At 50.0% G+C, this 18,523-nt stretch overlaps 5 protein-coding genes across 5 annotated transcripts; 3 read left to right on the top strand and 2 right to left on the bottom strand.

The window, feature by feature from the left end:
* Positions 1-4,526: 4,526 nt before the first annotated feature.
* On the top strand, positions 4,527-5,521 carry PV06_04141 (uncharacterized protein). Its single transcript, XM_016404997.1, has one exon. The coding sequence runs from the start codon at positions 4,621-4,623 to the stop codon at positions 5,284-5,286; it is 666 nt and encodes a 221-aa protein (XP_016266002.1). The 5' UTR covers positions 4,527-4,620; the 3' UTR covers positions 5,287-5,521.
* A 3,489-nt stretch (positions 5,522-9,010) lies between these two features.
* On the bottom strand, positions 9,011-10,350 carry PV06_04140 (uncharacterized protein; the record flags this gene model as incomplete). Its single annotated transcript, XM_016404996.1, has 5 exons — positions 9,011-9,630; positions 9,695-9,787; positions 9,853-9,895; positions 9,950-10,052; positions 10,163-10,350. The coding sequence occupies 5 exons, from the start codon at positions 10,348-10,350 to the stop codon at positions 9,011-9,013; spliced, it is 1,047 nt and encodes a 348-aa protein (XP_016266001.1).
* A 441-nt stretch (positions 10,351-10,791) lies between these two features.
* PV06_04139 (uncharacterized protein) lies at positions 10,792-13,476 on the bottom strand. Its single transcript, XM_016404995.1, has 4 exons — positions 12,526-13,476; positions 11,671-12,464; positions 11,414-11,596; positions 10,792-11,313 (listed from the first exon to the last, which is right to left on the bottom strand). Exons 1-4 carry the CDS (start codon positions 13,336-13,338, stop codon positions 10,932-10,934), a joined length of 2,172 nt encoding a protein of 723 aa, XP_016266000.1. The 5' UTR covers positions 13,339-13,476; the 3' UTR covers positions 10,792-10,931.
* A 1,920-nt stretch (positions 13,477-15,396) lies between these two features.
* Positions 15,397-15,696, top strand: PV06_04138 (uncharacterized protein; the record flags this gene model as incomplete). Its single annotated transcript, XM_016404994.1, has 1 exon — positions 15,397-15,696. One exon carries the CDS (start codon positions 15,397-15,399, stop codon positions 15,694-15,696), a length of 300 nt encoding a protein of 99 aa, XP_016265999.1.
* Positions 15,680-17,535, top strand: PV06_04137 (uncharacterized protein; the record flags this gene model as incomplete). Its single annotated transcript, XM_016404993.1, has 2 exons — positions 15,680-16,159; positions 16,354-17,535. The coding sequence occupies 2 exons, from the start codon at positions 15,680-15,682 to the stop codon at positions 17,533-17,535; spliced, it is 1,662 nt and encodes a 553-aa protein (XP_016265998.1).
* Positions 17,536-18,523: the final 988 nt, after the last annotated feature.

Genomic DNA, 18,523 nt, shown 5'->3' with positions numbered 1-18,523 from the left:
GTACCGAGGTCTAGATAACACGCGTCGCTATCAAACCAACTTCTTTCCAGCGCCATGGTTTTCTTCCCACCAGCTTGGGTCCCCAACTTGCCGGAAATCCCCGACACAGTGCCAATATACGATTTCATTTTCGATGAGAAGCATGGAAGGCGGCCATTTGCCGACTCATGGGATGCCTACACCTGTGGGATTAGTGGCAGCACTATCTCAGCAATTGAGCAGAAAGAGAGGGTTCCTATACTCGCACGCTCGTTGGCACAGGAGTTCGGATGGAAGGTCAACGAGGGGACCGAATTCGACAAAGTTGTTGGCGTATATGCGCTGAATACCGTAAGGTATATCCTATAGCCCCTAAGCGTCATCTAATTTTATGGCGAACAGATAGACATCATGACATTATCTTGGGCGGTACAGAGACTCAATGGCCTGACAACTCCAGCAAATGCAGCTTATAGCGCGGAAGAATTATCTCATCAACTTGTTAACTCGAGGGCCAAAGTACTTTTCACTGTTATGCCCTTGTTGCAGACAGCACTTGCCGCTGCGGACAAGGCAGGAATCCCTCGGAACAAGGTCTACATCTGCGAGATGCCCACCGACCCTCCTGTGCTTCCCAAGGAGTTTAAGACCCTTGGCCAGCTACAATATGCAGGATTATCGCTGCCGGACGTGGAGCATATCCGCTGGAGAAAAGGCCAGGGAGCGAGACAGACAGCATTCTTGTGCTATTCCAGTGGAACATCCGGACCACCCAAAGGCGTTATGATCAGTCACAGAAACGTGATTGCCAATATTGTCCAGGTTACAGCCTTCGACAGAGACGATAGAGAAGCACTTGAACCTGGATACCACGACGTTGCTCTAGGTCTCCTACCACAATCTCACATCTATGGCCTAATCGTCATCTCCCATTTGTCAACATATAATGGCGATAGGGTAATTGTTCTACCGAAGTTCGAGCTTGATAGCTATTTCAACGCCATTCAAGAGTATAGAATCAGCACATTATACATTGTACCCCCTATCATTCTCGCCATGATCAAAGACAAAAAATTGCTTCGAAAGTTCGATTTATCCAGTGTCAGAGTTGTGTTGACAGGGGCAGCTCCGCTTGGCGAGGAAATAGCTAAGGACCTCGCGTCACAATTCCCTAGCTGGATTGTTCGGCAGGGCTACGGATTGACTGAGACGAGTACGGTGGTAACTTATACCCCGCATAGTGACGTCTGGTTCGGCTCTGCCGGGGTGATGGTGCCAGGATATGAGGCTAAGCTGATGAGCCCGGATGGTATAGAGATCACAGAGTATAACAAACCAGGTGAGCTCTGGGTCAAAACACCTAGTCTCGTGTTGGGCTACTTCAACAACGATAAGGCGACGGAGGAGACGTTCGTCAATACTCCAGAGGGTCGATTTATGCGCACAGGTGACGAGGTGGAGTTTCGAGTCTCGCCGAAAGGTAATGAGCATGTTTGGGTTGTGGACAGGATCAAAGAGTTGATCAAGGTGAAAGTGAGTGAGGAGCAGGCGAGGTCGAAATTGTGACTGACAGAAGCAGGGTCTTCAGGTGGCGCCTGCAGAATTGGAAGCATGTTTACTTGAACTTTCACACGTCGCTGACTGTGCTGTCATCTCGATACCGGACGAACGAGCTGGCGAGGTGCCTAAAGCCTTTGTCGTCAGAGCCATCTCTAGTGCTAACTCGTCAAAAGAAAGTGATGAGGTAGTGAGGCGTAAGATCATACGACATGTCGAAAAGGAGAAGGCGAGATACAAATGGCTTGTGGGTGGGGTCGAGTTTATCAATGCTATTCCGAAAAGTCCTTCGGGAAAGATCCTTCGGAGAATACTGAGAGATAGAGAAAAGCAGTCGCGTAAGAAAGCAGGGAGTAAACTATAGGCCTTCGTTTTTTTGAGGCAAGTTGGAGGTCTGAGTGCATTGTCAACTGAGGAAATTAGATGAGGCGGTGGCGACCACCCAAACGAGCTTCTAGAATCGATTCACTACCCGTTGTGATGACCTTCAAGCTTCGCCGAACCCCGTTCAGAGTGGAAGCGAAATGAATTGGCCTTAACATTGTACGGAAGTTGAACGATTTTTCTAGCCTAGATGCCTTGCTTGGAAAGCATCGAGTGTTTGGCACGGGATGGGGTTTGGCCACAGTCATGTAAGCAGGAAGTAGCCCAGATTGTCATTTCCAGGGCTCTGAGTCCTACTTCCACTGAGATGGTCATGTCCAAGATACCCAAGAGGTCAACAAGCCACTCCCTCGACCAAAAGATGAGCATGGAATTTCTCGAGGTCCACTAAGGGGCTGCTCCTGGTGATTATCAAACCTGTCGCTGTACGGATACACTGGCCAGGAGAAACAAGACTGATGATCTCTGCCTCGGCCTCCATGCCTGTCCGTCAGACAGCGCCGAAGACAGAAGGAAGTTGGGCTTTGATTCCCACTTTCCGGAACGAATTGGTCCGGGGCACAGCCAGAAGGCGCTGAAAGTTCTCCCCTCGCGGCAAAATCAGATACCGCTTAACTTTACACAGGTTGATCCGTAGCACTCCGTCCAATAATTTTGTCCGGGAAGTGTGCAGCGGCAGCCACAATCCGGCGTCGTCACACTGGAGCTGCGGCTCGGAGCCCTACATCAGCTTGGGTTCTCACTTAACCGAGGCAGTAGAGGCGACGATTGCTACAGTTAGATTGGCATTGCATAACAAGCTAAAACATCGATTTGAAACCGACCATGTTCCGGGGGTTTCAGCCAGAGGTTTTGTCAGCGCGTCCGGCAGGGATGCCATCACGCCTTCCATGGGTCGATCAATCCGGACACCATTCTCCCGAGATGTGTCGCGTTAAGCAGTCAAGGCTCCAAGTCCTATTACGTTTTCAGGCTTTCATCACATTTGGGCGGATTGTATCCAGAGAAAAGAGAGGAAGTCACAGTCGGTAGACCGTTTCCTCATTCAATTTACATTGAAGCTTGATTTTTGGCTCTCAACCTTCAAAGGACATCTGTACTGACGCTCGCTACGAAGCACTATCTTTCAAACGACATTAAAACACACAGCCTACAATATGGGCTACAATACTCAAGATGCTGTTTGGCCTGAGCATCCTGTGCCCCTTGCGGTGAAGGCACTGATAGATCGATTCTTCAATCTTCTCGACAGCAAAGATTCTAATGTAGGAGATATCCTCGCTGACGAGATCTTTGCACCGGATGCGAAGGCCCAATTTGGCGCTCATGCCGCTACCGGAAGCGAAGGTAAGTTTCTGGTCTGGTCGCTGAACGTTGATGTTGTTCGATCGGACTAACTGTCGAGAAGAAATCCGGAGGAGCAGGGACAGCGCATGGAATCTTTTCACCTCGAGGAAGCACCTCGTGAAAAGAGTATACTCTTTCGATGATAAGGCAACTGACTTGCTCTTCATTGCATATGGTGACATGGAATTAAAGAATGGCGAGCAGGTGGCGGCCGAGTTTGTTGGCCGGTTAACGCTCGAGCATACGGAGACTGAAAGCCCGAAGCTGAAGTCATACAACATCTGGGGTGTAAGTGTCTGTCAGTTTGTCTCTAGAACCTCACCTTACCCGCAAGCAGGACTCCGCTGCATTGGTCAAAGCGCTTCAGAAAAGGTGACGTCAACACAATCTTTGTGACGTTGGGTGGGGGACGGCTTCGACCCTTTTGCTGTCCATAAGCAGATGCACAAGTAGATTTGCTTGTGGCCGATAGGCCTCACTCCTCTCTTTTCCCCAAGATCTCAGCTCTCATAGCCTGCCAAGCGATGTCGCAAGGCTCTCCAACAGAGAGGCCATGGCTATGGAGGATACCATGTGTATGCTGGGATGCATGTGAAGAAAGCGACAACTGAAAGTTTAATGCAAGTAACGTTGGGCGCCCGTAACAATGAGCATCATACGCAGTTTCTCTGTTCTACACTGTAACAGTGTACCTCGTATGTTAGGATTGTCTTAAGATTAGTATTGTGTTCGACTGATTTGCTTCAACCCTATGAATTGCAGTGAAAACCCATGAAGTCAGGACACGGAGCTGGTCTGCTTATCGTTGAAAAGATCTTGATGCGTCAGTCCCGTAAGCCCAAAACTCTACTGTATTAAAGGAACTGCCATTGTGTTCTTAGTACTGTGTGCTGCAGAAACTATCTCTCAAGCGAAACAAATCGACTTGTTGTTCGGCCGTCTAGCTCTTCGTCTTCAAACGTGACTATAGTGTGCAAAGTCAGCTCATAATATAATCCTTGTATCACCAGCGAGAGATTGTAACTGTAATTTCATCATGATTGCATTAAAATTGCATTAAAATTGCCCGCGGAAATCTGCTTCCTGCTTACACAATATGTGATCATTTACCTGCCCGGGATGGCGTGACGCCGAGCCGGAGGATGGTCCCCAGCAGGAACGCCACAACTCTCATGATTTCTCGGAATTAGGACAAACTAGTAAACAGAAGTTTCGGTGCTCTCATACCGGTTGTTGACATGTCTTTGTATTATTGGAATATATTTTACCGTTTTGGCATTATCTTACAGTTTGTTATGAGATCAAATGTGACGCGCAAGCCGGATCGTTGCAATCCGTACCTTAGACTACAGCATGGCCAAACGGAAAGACTTCTTAAACCAGTTTCTCGCATCACACTCGGTGCCAGAGGATGCTCTAGAGCACTTTGGCGCAAACGACTTCACAAACGAATTCCTATCGCTTCCTTCGTATCGAGTCGTCCCAGCATACGGCCGCATCCTCAAAGAGAGTGGCGAGGACTACTTTTTCTCCAGAACGATCAACACGCCTTCCACCATCCCGCATATGGTGACACTTCAACTGAAGGATGTTCGCACTCTCAAAGAGAGTGATAGGCGTATGCTAAAACCTTACCAAGGCCACAAGGAAGTAGTCAAACCCCCCGAGAATCCAGATACTATTGTCCTGATACATCTCGCCCGTCCGGGTGTAGATGGACATCCTTCTGTGATTCATGGGGGAGTTACATGTGCTATCTTCGATGAGACCATAGGTTCTTGTGTTATGCTACACCACGAAGCTGCTTCTGGGGCTCGCGATACTCTCTTTACAGCGACGCTCAGCGTAAACTTTCGTGCTCGCACACAAACGCCAAATGATGTTGTGGTCAAATGCTGGCTAGAAGGCCGACAGGGACGCAAGTGGAAGGCGAGGGGTCTAATGATCGACCGGAACGGTCTTGTCCTTGCTGAAGCGGAGGGCTTATGGATGGAAACCAGAGAGTCAGGAAAGCTATAGTCATGCTACATCCCTTACCAGCGACCGGTCGATGACAAAAGTTGATGGTACAAGCTTGCGACCAGTAAACAATGTCAATTAGTGCACAGAGAATGCGACGAGAAGGAAAAAGGAATCCGAACCCAAATTGGACGCATGTGGTGTACCACCTGCGACAAAAGAGGATTTCTTTCCACTTCAGCAAAGCAACCTGGCTATCAGGAACAGAAAATTTTAAAGGAATTCCACATTCTTATCGCCAGATCATGGTCTGCGTGACTGGAAATAACTTGATTATGCTCATACCGAATTTGTCGTACCTTAAGCTCGTCGCGTAAGCTTCAAGGGGTTGCCCCGCAATGAGCCTCAAGAAGAGGAAATATGGGGGCTCCTTTGAAGCATATGGGATGGTGCCTCTACACTTTAGCCTCCCGAAACGCCCTGCCTAAGCCATTGGTCGTCCTCCATCGACCACCAGCGTCTGCCCTGTAGTGTAGCTAGCTTGATCGTTGAAGAGAAGAGCGAGAGCTTTGCGCCACTTCCGTTGGTTGGCCGATACGAACGAAAGGTGCCACAGCATCCATCAAGGCAAGCTTTATCCTCTAGGACTATTTGAGCTGTCGTCGCAATGATGCCTGTTCGGAAGATCAATTAGCCACCACAGACTGCGTTCGAATTCGGCTTTCCAAGGAAATCGAACCCACCTGGAGCAATGGTATAGACGCGGATTCCTTCCGAAGCCCAGTTAACGGCCCGTGTCATTGTTGGTGCGATAATGGCATGCCTCGAACCGCTGTGGTCGTATTGCCGGGACAAGGTCTAAGCCCAGCGCCAATCGAGGTCGCCAGGTTTGGACCTCCGGGCTTCTGCTTCTCGAGCTGGACGAAGGCTCAGTGACGGGTGTTCCAGATGCCTTTTGAATTGATCTCAAAAGCACGTTGCAATTCATCATCGGTGGCTCCGGTACTGCCCCGTCAGGGGGAATTCCTGCGTTGCCAGCGACACCCATTGATGGGGCCAAACCTCTGTACCGCCAGTTCAATCCAGTTGTGCACGTCGACACGGAACTGCACATCCACTTTCGTAAAGCTGAGATGCTTGTTTAACTAGCCACCTGCGCTCAATACGAGAGTAACGTTTTGACCATTCCCGACCCAACACCTGACGAGCCGCCGGTCAAGGCTACCGTTTTTCCCAGCCACACTTTTGGGGATGGAGTTCGACGGATCCTTTGGTCGATGTAACGATATCCACAATAACAGAAGCATGCCATGTTAATTTGTTGGCATAGAGCAGCTGAAGTTGCCATTCGCAGTCACCAGCGGCTCCTATCGGGAACCTGGGGTTTTGGAGATTAATCGTTCCCGGTTAGTGACATTTTGCAGTATGCAAGGAAGACGTTCCGAGGATCCATCAGTAGCCGATGAAAGAAGAAGGTGGCTGATTAAACGCCTGGGACGCACGTACTCCGGCGTGCCTCTTTTAGAGCTCGTGGAACAAATGCCGCAGCCCCATGGCGGATCCATGTCGCCGAGGTTGTCCTGACCCTGCTAACATGAGCGATGTGGTGATGAGTGCTGCCGAAGGATACGGCAGCGTTCAGGGAGGCTTGCTGAAGAACAAGGCTTTTCTCAACTCCAGCGTCATGATTATCTTCTCAGTGGCGAGTACCTGCAAATCAAGTATAATACTGGCCTATGATACTGACCTATGATACTGACCCAGCTTTACTACGTTTGCCAGCTCTCCCGTCCATGGGTATTCATATCTGTGCGTGGATAGACGTCTAGTAGTATTGAGACTCGGAGACACCTCCTAACCTCAGGGATCCAATTCTCTATACGGAGGGCACCAACGTCCCACTGTTTTTGCAAGCAGGTGACTATTGCGTTCATGTCTCAGCCAAGTACGGGCCGCAGTGAGACATTCCTTGCGGCATTCTGTGCGACGACGAGAAAGTGTTAAGGATATGGGATTATGCTCAGGCTCGAGATGTTCTTCATTAATTCGTTATTATTCAATCCTCACAATCATGGCTCCGTCCTGCACATATATATAAACTCTCTCAGAGGGAGATTCCGCAGGTTGCAAATGTATTTGCAAATTAAGCCAAATGGAGCTAGCCACGTACTGTGAAATTGAAAGGCGCATGGGTCTATCCACTGCAGGTCTGGAGAACGGCTCGGACGAATTCGGGGCCCCAGAAATTTCCCACTGATCCAGACTGATCCCCACTGACAAATTGCAATGATGACCAAGAAATGACGAATCCTTCTCCTTGTCATCTCCCCCATCGGAAGGTATCTGGACCAAATCTTCAACAATATTGCCCATATTCGCGTGAATAAGTATTCGCTTTATTCGTATTCGCATAGGCGAATATGAGTATGGGCCATATTCATATTCGTTTATTCATTTCGGAGCCCTAATTGGAACAGGGTTCAGGGCGATTATTTTGTGTGATCCTCACCGACTAATGCGCCGCTTTTTGAGACCTAGTTGAGGCATTGACTTAAGGCCGCCAAGGAAGTACTTCGTATCGAGATAACGCTTTTCGTAGTCTGATCAGTTGGTTGACGGGCGACACAGGGGGTTTTGCTGGGAAATTACAGGCGTACGGAGTATGACTGACAATGTTGAAGCCATGTATCTACAGTATATCGACCGCGCATTGTGCAGCTTGCTGTTCAATGAGTTGACACGTTGGCCCAATGGCAGCACATGGTAACTGTACAACGGATTTCTGGTACGGAGGAAGAGGCCAACATGGGAGATAAAAGGTCTGCTAATGGTCCCGAAGCTAAGACCAGAAGTGGATCTGAACTCTTCTCATATTATTGATGCACGAAGCGGTCGCCAATTTCGCGATGGTTTTGATGGAAGTGCAATGAGCGAGGCTCTATCCTGAAAGAGACTACACGTCTGGTTCCAGAATTTATGTTGTAGGACCCGGTCGATCTGTACTTTGACCTTGAGTACTTATCTATAAGCGAGTCACGACCTTAGTATTGCTTCGTTAGTGTAGACGGAACAACCATAAATCGCTCCTGAGTCCGGGGAAGCTACGCTGTTGTAACTGAATATTGTCTTTACGCTTCCAAAGTAACGGTAATAGTATCGAGGCTTTATGTGAACGCCTTTAGTGGAACTATTAGACCTGTTGCATAATACAGGTGGCTTTTTCTCCGGAAACTTGCTTTTCTTTTCAGATCTGCGAATCAGGGAGAAACGAAGACTGGTCTAGGATGCTGCTACACTTCTACCCAAGTTTGTAAGGACTCTTATGGGACTGTAGGTATCCACGAGAAACTTTGGAAGTTTCCAGGATGGGAACTGTCATGCTCAGTGAAGCAGAATGGGTTTAGAGCTCACAAGGCGCCGCGTGAGGCTAGAGCCGGGCTGAGACACAGTGGATGTCATGTTTGTGGCACTCCTTTCATATTACATCTTGGCTTTGCGGCTTAAGGTATTATGAGTAATGTGTGCCTTTGTACATAGCCCCTATTTGAAGAATTGTAATAGTGGTGGATTTGGACGAGTTTGCAGTATTCAACCAAAGATCCACGGTTGAATTGAAGGTGCGGGATGATGAAATTCCGTGACTGAGCCCTTTAGTCTTCACGCACTCATGTTGTGTAGTATATTTTATCAGAAGAATGTCTAGCAAGGACAGTTGTTGTATCTACCTCCAAGGAGGAGTTCGGTGATGTTCAATATTGAGTCACAGACTGCCGTATACAATCGCTCAGAAAATCGCCAGTGCATTTGGAGGTGATCCAATGAGGCCTTTGATGTTCAATGGGGTCGAAGTTAGAAAGAATGTCCATCGATGTAGCTCTGCGCACTTTTCAGATAGCGCTTTGAGATCAAAGAGCTCCCCTATGGGTAAACCAAAGAGGGACAGGAAATATTGGTGCAAGACTGAGATTGCAACGTTAGTACATTTAAAGAAACTCCGTCGCATTCTGAACATGTGGTAGGGCTTGAGCTCACTCGAGTGGCCACCTTTCAAGGCAGGCTGGACTTCAAAGGCAAGATTGTCCGCTGCTACAGCGGCAAAATGATGGTCCCATACCCACCGCGCGGAATCTTCGTTCCCAGCAACACCACATACGTGGTGCCGGTGGAGCACTTGGATCTGTTGCTCCTCGTCCAGAGTTGCTATCTTCTCGCCGAAACCAGTGCGGACGATGAGAATGTCTCCCTGATGAAAACCTGTTCCTTGACTCCGTGCGACTGCTTCGAGGTCCTGAACTGTTATCGCATGGTTCTCAAAGGGGGAGTACGTGATCCCATGTTGTTCTGCGTAGGCTTTGTAATCTAGCAGGACGCCTCGGCCGACGAGGCCTCCCCGTTCGTGCCAGGCTGCAACACACAAGTTTAGCAGTGAACACTGGAAATGTTGGGCGACGGATGATCGGTAGGCTACCTTCTAGTGTAGGCCAGCTCTTATCTTGGAAACTCTCGGCTGCAGGATCCGCTCCGTTGTAGAAGAGCCCTGTGGATTGGTGTGCGAAGTGGCCTGGGTGGAGGAAGAAAGCCTTGTCAGTGGCAGCTCGAATTGCTGGATTGTCTTTCATCGCCTACAAAGACTATCCCATTGACTACTGCTCTGTGTGTTGAAATGAATCTAAGGTCGCAGCAGTCAGTATGATCTATGACTCCGGATTTCTCTAGGACATACCTCATCGTCGAAGGCCCGTATTCCCAGAAATTTGAGGTCAATGTGCTTATGGACTATGGGAGCCCGACGCGCATGCGGCTTGTAAAGTCCATCCAATGGCCAGCTGTGGCAAAAGATCACCGAAGGTCAGTTGCTGTCAAGGAATGACTACACGCATGCCCCGGACGAAACAAGAATCTACTGAAATAGGGTCACGATCGTCAAGGTCCTTACTTCAGTGACACACTTTGTCCAACCTGGATCTCATTAGCTGCGCTGCGCACTATTTCTGGCGTCAGGAGATTGAGAGTCCCGAGTCTGTCTTTCAGGCCGTCTTTGTCGAATAAACCCCAGGCGCTTCCTCTGGGGAAGTCTCCCAGGGCAGGTAGGTCGTCGAATTGGGGTAATTTGAGGGAGGCCATGTTGTAGCTTGAGACGATGATTCAATGAGATTTCTAGTAAGCTGTTTTTGAAACTTCAGACTGTCTGACTCGCCTGGGAAACTTACTGTCTTCTGGTCTGCGTACACTCGCGCCGGGCGTGGCTCCAAGGGTTCTGAAAGTCGGGTCCCCTAGGTGCTCCGTCGGAGACAGTTTCTCACTTCCGTGGGAGATAGTGTAGATTCGGTGATTCGGCCTCGAAGGTGGCTCATGTGGGACGAGGTTTTCCTCGGCTCGGGGCTGTAAAGTCGACACCGAGATCGCGATCCGATTAGTCCGCCTGATTACTAGAAGGGGCCTATCTCGTATTCGTTTATATCAATACGAACGAATTCTTGCTACTGAGATGGATGCCACTTCGCAAAGACGGTTCTTACAACCACTACAATATGTATCATATAGTAATCAAAATCTACAGACCAACGGGATCTCCATTTCCCAGTTTGCCCATCCGCCCTCGACATCATCTTTGCAACATCTGGAGTGCTATGAAGTTTTTGATGCAACTGACATCTTATCCAGTCGAGAAAGGAGGAAATTTCCAACCTTTTAGAATGCATCCTTCAGGGCATGGTAGACATCTCTGGAGGACGGATCACCCTGCCCTTAGCCAGTGACATGTTGATAAAACGTGCCACGGCAGCATGAATACCAAGTCCTGGATCGGTCCTGTCAGCGAGTCCAGGGACATCGATGGCGAAGCTTCTTCTGCTAGTGCACTTGAGCGAGTTAAAAAGCTCACCTCCACCTAGAGTCAGTTCGTGTATCATTGCCACAGTAGCATCACCCAGTTCCATATAGAAATCGGTAATGTCATATCGCTCGCCCAGGGTTTGGAGAGTCTGAGCAGCAATAGATAAATTGTATGCTATCTCAAGATGGCATCGCCTTGTCCCTTTCAGGTAGATGTAGTTGAGTACCAGTGGTAACCATGAGCATATGACGCTGCAGGATGAAGTCCATTAGCTACCGTTGGATTTGAAAAAGAGTACGAACCTCTTTCAGTGTGTAGGAGTCGAAGGGGAAAGAGGCAAGATGTACTCACGCAAGTGGAGGCAGATACCGAACGACGTTGATGTCCAATAGGTGCTTCAGGGTAGCAATCGTGGAGGAACAAGACTCCCAGAGTGCTTGTCGAGATGACTCCCTCATCTTATCTGCCCATTTTGAAGCAAACGACGTTCTGGTATTGCCTAAGGTAGCTTGGTGTAATGTGGAGACATAATACCTAGAATCCATGGTCCACGGGTCAGTCTTGTGTTGAACAGTTCTAGAGTAGGTCGTGGGGCTGTAAAAGCCTACTGGTATGTCAAATTCAACCACCCGTGTTGCAATGCCAGTGCTTGATAGTCAACCTCTAGACCTTTTTCCTTGCTGTAAGAGTCTATAATGGAAGAGTTCTTGGTTTTCCACTCAGCGAATCGCATTTCAGCCAGTTCGGTTTCGGCAAGAATGGATATCCCAGCCGAATCTGACTTTTCCTCATCGGTAGCGGAGTTCAATCTTAGGAGAAAATTGATAAGTGGCATCGTGTATTGGAGTAAAGATAATCGCGCCAGGAAAAGCTCGATTAGACGATGTTTCGTGTCGACCTGAAGGTACCAGGGAAAGTCAATGTCCTCCGAAAAGTCCACCATCCCAATGGAGAAGGGGTCGAAGGAAAATGGCTTCATGTTACTTGTCCTCAGCGTAGCCATTGATAAAGCTATAATCCGTGACGCCGCGCAACATTTAGCTCGTTTCCAAAGGCTTACAACAGTACAGTTGAGAGTCGTGTCCTTGAGGATAGAGTCCACGTTGGCTCTCTGTAGAAGGTGCAGCGCCTGCGACGCCCAGAACTCGTTCTCAAACATGGCATCTGGATATGTGCGCTGGAATGTCAACAGTAGGCAGATTTGGATACGTGCTAAACTGTCAGACTCGCATCCTAGTTCATAGAGAATCTGCATGTATCCAAAGAGCGTTAACAGGCGAGACAAAACAAGGAGAAGAACACCAGGCTTGGCAGGACTAACCTTCGTCCGATTGAAAAAGGCCTTACGCATTGCGCGTATAGACGAGAAACCGGCCCTGATTGCATCTTCAGTCGTGACAAACTGTCATCCAATCGGTCAGTGCTGAGCTCGAACCGCAAAATTGGGAAGGGATGGGTCGCACTCCACTAGCCGCCCACATTATGGCATTCAACATTGCGAGGCTGGTGGTCGGACGTGGTTTTTCACCATTGTTATTTGTAGAGTTGACCGTGCGAAAGAAATTGAGCTCACTGAGTATGGGAAGAGAAGGGTGGAAAAATTGGAAATACAACCGAACAAGCTCGTCTACTACAGCTTTGCAAGGAGTCGAAGTAGCTTCTACCTCAGCGGCGGTCTTCCAGGCGCGATGGTCGGGTTGCTCCACGGTCCATTTCCTCACCCAAGAAAAAGGTGGGATAACGGTATGCTTGGTCGTTGTATCGGCCGAGAGGACAGCCATTGAGTCTGGGTTCGGAGGTGGGGTAGGGGGGATAGAGACTAGTCTGGTTACAGGGTCGAGGGTACCTCTGTTACTCATTGAGCCGCTTGTCAGCTCTCCCAAAAGATGATCGCCGATGTCGAGATCAGAAAAGTGGGCGTTAGGAAGAGCATCGTCTGTCATACTGTCCGATGATTGTGGACCAGAAGATAGCAGTTCTGGTCCAGGTAGAAAGCTTGTAAAGTTCATGATATCCACAAAGAAATCGTCAGTTGTATCGCACCGGGAAATTTCGTTGTTGTTCGTGGTGGTGGTACTATTATTCTTGCTGTTGCTCGGCAAAGAGGTCTCCGCCAAATTGCTCTTGAACATCAGGCTGTCTGAACGGAAGCGTGGTGACTGAAAGCGATCATGTGACCCATGATCCATGTTGGTGTCGAAAGCAGGAACGACCTCTGATGGAAGGCTCCATGATCCAATTGGCGACGAATCCCTGAAAGTCGAACCGTGTACCATGAAGTCAGCGTTGCCGTCGAACAGACCTCTGGTTGTGTGGGTCGCAGCGGCGGCCCATGAAGCGGTGGATGGTCGATCGCGACGCCTACATTCAGACCGAGATTCTGTAGTCGTTCCAAGATTATCAGGGTCTTGTTCAGGAAAAGGCTGCTTTCGACTGGAGCCTGTTAGGGAAACTCATCGCGATAGCTGAGGAGGGGGTGGGGGGACGCGACAAACGCATACCGTGCAGGTAAAGAACATTCTACCTGATCTAGGAGGCAGTTTGTGCAGCTTCCTGGCAGTCGCAAAAGAGCGTCGCATCGCACCTTTCGATCGCGGCACCGAGTGCATGCCTTTCCAGCGCGGGGTCTCCGACGACGCTCTAGCGGCATGATCGGGACAAGGAAACAAAAGAACCTGAGGAACGAACCTTGGGGAGTGGTTCTCCGAGATGGGGAATGCAAAGAGGAGTCCAGAAAACGAAAGCGTATACCGTGAGGAATGAGAGTTATCTTCCAGGACAGATCGAGCAAGAGAAGGAGGACTTGCAAATTATGATTAAACCCGGCGCACAGGGATTGCGCGACCCCCTTAGAGAACATGGGCCTAGTCTCCGCATTCCTGATTGGCACAATGAACGTTCCGGGATAGAAGGCCAATTGCCAAGCCTAGCGGCCGGGACGGCGTCACTTTTCGGCTAGTAGGCTTCCGGAGGGAAAGCCTATTGAGCTGGCGCTGGCTAGTCTTTCGCGAGCCATTGGTGTCCTAGTGATAGGATTGCCCAGCTCTGTGGGTACCAAAGTAGGACGCACAATCGGCACCTTCCCCATAAAGCCTCGTCATGCAAGCCATCTCTTCGTGTTGGACGGCCGAGTTGCGTCAAGGAGGTCTTTACAATTCCTCCCCCGCAGCCCTCCTTGCTCCTAGGCATTGACCTATAGGAGCGCTCCATTCCTTTACTTACTCAAGTCACTCCTTCCTTATATGGTGTTGAGTCGCTCATTGACCTATACTAATGACTAGTCCGTCGAAGCGCTTGTTGACGACTATTGCGTTCATGTCTCAGCCAAGTACGGGCCGCAGTGAGACATTGCTTGCGGAATTCTGTGCGACGGCGAGAAAGGCTTCAATCGGACGGAGAACTTTCGCTCCTTTTGCCTATATAATAGATAGACGTCGACCTCCTAGTCCTCGAGGTCAGACTCGTCAACACATCCTATTTGGGCCCCAGACATTGCCTGTTCCTGCGTGTTGCACGGTAGCAGCTTCTCGCCTCTGAAGACTGAACCAAGCCGCCGTCATAGTTGGATCCTAGACCACGTGTGGCTGCTTAGGAAGCTACCGTTATCATTCTCAACTATTAGGCAGCTGGTTACGCCCAATATCTCGCTTCCAGAAGTCCTCCTTGTCCTCGAGAGAGGTACAGTACACTTACCAGAAGCCTGTTAGTAACGGATATGAGCTCAAGCTCAGGCATGAGATGATTGCTCATTTTCAGTTATAATGTCATTGACAATGATGACCAAGAAATCACTAATCGTGATCTCTCTAGTTCCCACCCCTGAAGGGTTTAAGAAGAGTCAAATCACATAGCGCGGTTTCGATTGGCCAATTTGGGTTTGGGTTTTCTAGGCGGTCTTTGTGGAGTTTGGGATACAGAAGTGGCTCAGGGTTGTTGCCGTGGTGCTATCCTGTTATGGTTTAGTGACAAGGCAAACTCCGTGATAGGAAATCTCCAAACAATTGTTGCCTGCGCATGCTTTCTTGCGCGTGATCAGGAAGACGCACAGCCCTACCCCTCTCATACGATTACTTCCGTGTTCCAGGACAAAGCTTTCTATGGGGCGTATGGTGATACAGGAGGTGCGAGATGTCGTCCGAACTTGATCAATTGCGCCGTGAGCTTGAAGAAGTGAAGCGCCCGCGAGAAGAAGAACAACGCCGACGAGAAGAATAGCAGCGGTGTATTACGAGCAGAGAACAGGCAAAACGAACTTGGCCGAATTCCTTAATACATGCCATGTACACCTTTACCAGGGACTCACCGTCCAAGACGAGTCGCAGTCAACCCAAGGAATGCCAGCAAATGCCGACCGAAAACTCCGCCCCGATCGCATCATTCCTTGGGACGACTTTGGAGCACACCAGACTCCCGTGTGGGATGCGGTGATGGAATCTGATTTCGTGTCAGAAATACATTTTACATCCTTGCATACATTGGAAGAGGACGGGGAACAGCTGCACCGACGGAAATTGAGCTCAGAGTTGGATGTCCGATACTTTGTACAATTTGCGATCGACGGTTCTACGCCAGAGTCTCCATCTGCAGGGAACGGTGAAATTCGAGAACCATGGCAACATGCTGAGCCCGGATGAGGTGGTACAAGAGCTGCAAAATCTGACGGTCTCCCGGTCACGACCACGACGGCGGTCTCCGCGTCTGCAAGGACGATCGGAGCAAGGCTCATCGGCGACGCGGTCATCGTCGCCCAGCCATTCCCGAACATCGCTGCCTCGCGCCGACCAGTTTTGTGTGTACAGCGTCTCCAATGAGGCGGGCGAGACGACTCATCGGATACCGGTGTTGATCATCGAGTGTAAGGCGGCCCACAAGTTGACATTGGGTCACATCTACACGGGCTTAAAAGAAATGGATCTGGATGACATTGTACAAGAACATCTGGAGGAAGATTTGACGCGACGATGTCAGCGACTGGTGGCCGCGGTGATCGCGCAGGTGTTTGCATACATAATCGCGTCGGGACTGGAGTTTGGGTGTGTCATTACCGGCGAGGCGTTCATTCTTTTTGCGCATTCCCGAAGACGATTGTTCCCGCGTGTAATATGCCCTGTCCGTTCCTCACGGTGATGTGGGACCGAAGACAGGATGGACGGGAACATTGGATCAAGGAAATCGACTGCATTTGACGGCCGTCGGCCAAGTGGCTGGCATTTACTTTGGTCGCGACCCAGAGTCCTCGTCGGAACCCACGGTGGCGGCGGGGTGCAGAGAAGCTGCTGAAGACGTGGCAGGTGACGGTGGAGGACTTGGAAGAGAGAGTGCCGGAGGAAGAGGTGTTCGGGTCGGAATATCGGCCCCCTCAAGGTGAAGCGGCGCGGTTTCTGGTCGAGTCGCCGATTTGTCGTCGGCTGCGGAGTCGGAAACCATGGACGAATGCTGATGCTCCCACACCAGAAGAGTCAACCGAGAGTGATGGAGATGGGGGCGATGACGACGGAATGACCGGCAATGGGACCCCTAGCCGGGCTCCGCGAGATGGTCCTCGAGATGGTCCTCGAGGTGGTGCCCATGGAGGGACACGTGGGCGTGCGACGAACCCGGGTGGCCGGTCAACCGCCTCCCATCAATCGGGCCAACAGCAAGAACTGGGGCCGTACTGTTCGGCCTCCTGCTTGAAGGGCATGGTGGAGAGAGGTCTCTTGGACTCCTCGTGTCCCACTGTGCACCAACATGGCCCAGGCCCGCAACATCCCATCGACCTGAAGAAGTTTCGACAACTGGTGCGGGATGTTCTCTACGATCGTCTCGAATACTGTGAAGAATTGTGGTTTCGCGGAGCGCGAGGATGCCTCTACCGCATTCGACTTCCCGACTGGGGTTACACGGTGGTGGCCAAGGGTACACGACAGGAGTTCATTCCGGATCTCCAACGAGAGGCAGGCATCTGCAATGCCCTGAAATCGGTTCAGGGAGTGTACACCCCCGTGTATCTCGGGAGTTTTGATTTGAAACATCCCCTATATTACATGGGCTGGGTGCCGATTGTGCACATGATGGTGTTGACGTTGGGGGGATGTCCGTTGAACCACCTTCGTACTCTTCCAGATGCCACCACCGCCATTGACGGGCTTCGTGCTATTCACGGGTTGGGCGTCTTACACCGCGATGTCGCGAGGGAACCGGCTCTCGCAACGGCCCCAGGGTCTCCAGCTGGTTGTCCCTACTGGATGATGGGTTCAGGAGACGGTGACGGTGATCCTTTGTTCGATAGAGCATCACAACACAGGAAGACGGATCTGAAGTGGGCAGCAAGGAAACGAGTGCCCGAGTCAAATCACCGGCGTCTTGGAATCTGGTTGTTCGCCAGTGCAGTACGAACATTTCATCGACCTCCGAGTAGACCACTGTATCACAATATCACAGTACTCCGTACCACAATCGAACACAAAAAGTACGGTGGATCATTGCGGTGAAAGTGCGATACAGGACAAGGAGGGTGGATTTAGGAACAACCCGTCACCTCAAGCTTGCCCACATGATTGAAAAACCAAGGCTGAAGAGAGCGAGACGGTGAAGAATCGCTGGGGGATGCGTTTGACCCGGAAAATGCCAAGTTTGGAAGCACCAGTTTGCATGGTAAAGGTGCAATATAGCAGGTTATCCAAGATACCAGGAAATGAAAAAAAGCACAAGTCGGAGGTCCCACCTTGGATTTTTACCTTGGATTTGGACGGTATTTCGTTCCAGGGCCGCGGTCCTGCCCTGCACAGTACCTTGTTCATTGCAAGCGTAAAGTTTTTGGTTGGCAGTTTTGGATTTCTGCTAATTGTATCCGTTGTTTACAAGAGGAAAATATCTTCCAAACTCCAAAGAATTTTGGTATGCCAGATGGCCTTCAGTAATGATGTACTGTAAGCTACCGTAATGGATGAGTCAATTGCGTTGTAAACTGACAATCTCTCACATCTGAAGGTCGAGTCGCTAAACCGTTTTGCAAGTGGTATTCCTGATTACGAGCACTTTACCACTTGACCTGGTCCCCCAGACTTGGCATTTTCCGGGTCAAATGCATCCCCCCTGCAATTCCCCACCGTCTGTCCCTCTCTCTCTCTCTCCCTCTCCTCTACCTTGTTCTGTTATGCTTGCGACGTTGATGCCACAGAGTGTTTGCTCCCACCGCCAAATCCACGCTTCTGTTGTTGAAAATCCGGTCCAGATACTTGGAGTAAAGAGAAGGATTAGTCATTTCTTGGTCATCATTGCAAATACATTTGCAACCTGCGGAATCTCCCTCTGAGAGAGTTTATATATATGTGCAGGACGGAGCCATGATTGTGAGGATTGAATAATAACGAATTAATGAAGAACATCTCGAGCCTGAGCATAATCTCATATCCTTAACACAAACCCCATCGATACGTCCCGTGACCAGCAGCACTCCAGCCTTGTGCGGTTGATACA

The sequence above is a fragment of the Exophiala oligosperma genome, assembly GCF_000835515.1.
Source record: "Exophiala oligosperma strain CBS 72588 unplaced genomic scaffold supercont1.3, whole genome shotgun sequence".
NCBI classification, from domain to species: Eukaryota; Fungi; Ascomycota; class Eurotiomycetes; order Chaetothyriales; family Herpotrichiellaceae; genus Exophiala; species Exophiala oligosperma.
The sequence above is the reverse complement of the archived record's forward strand: the minus strand, read 5'-3'. Positions and strand labels throughout refer to the sequence as shown.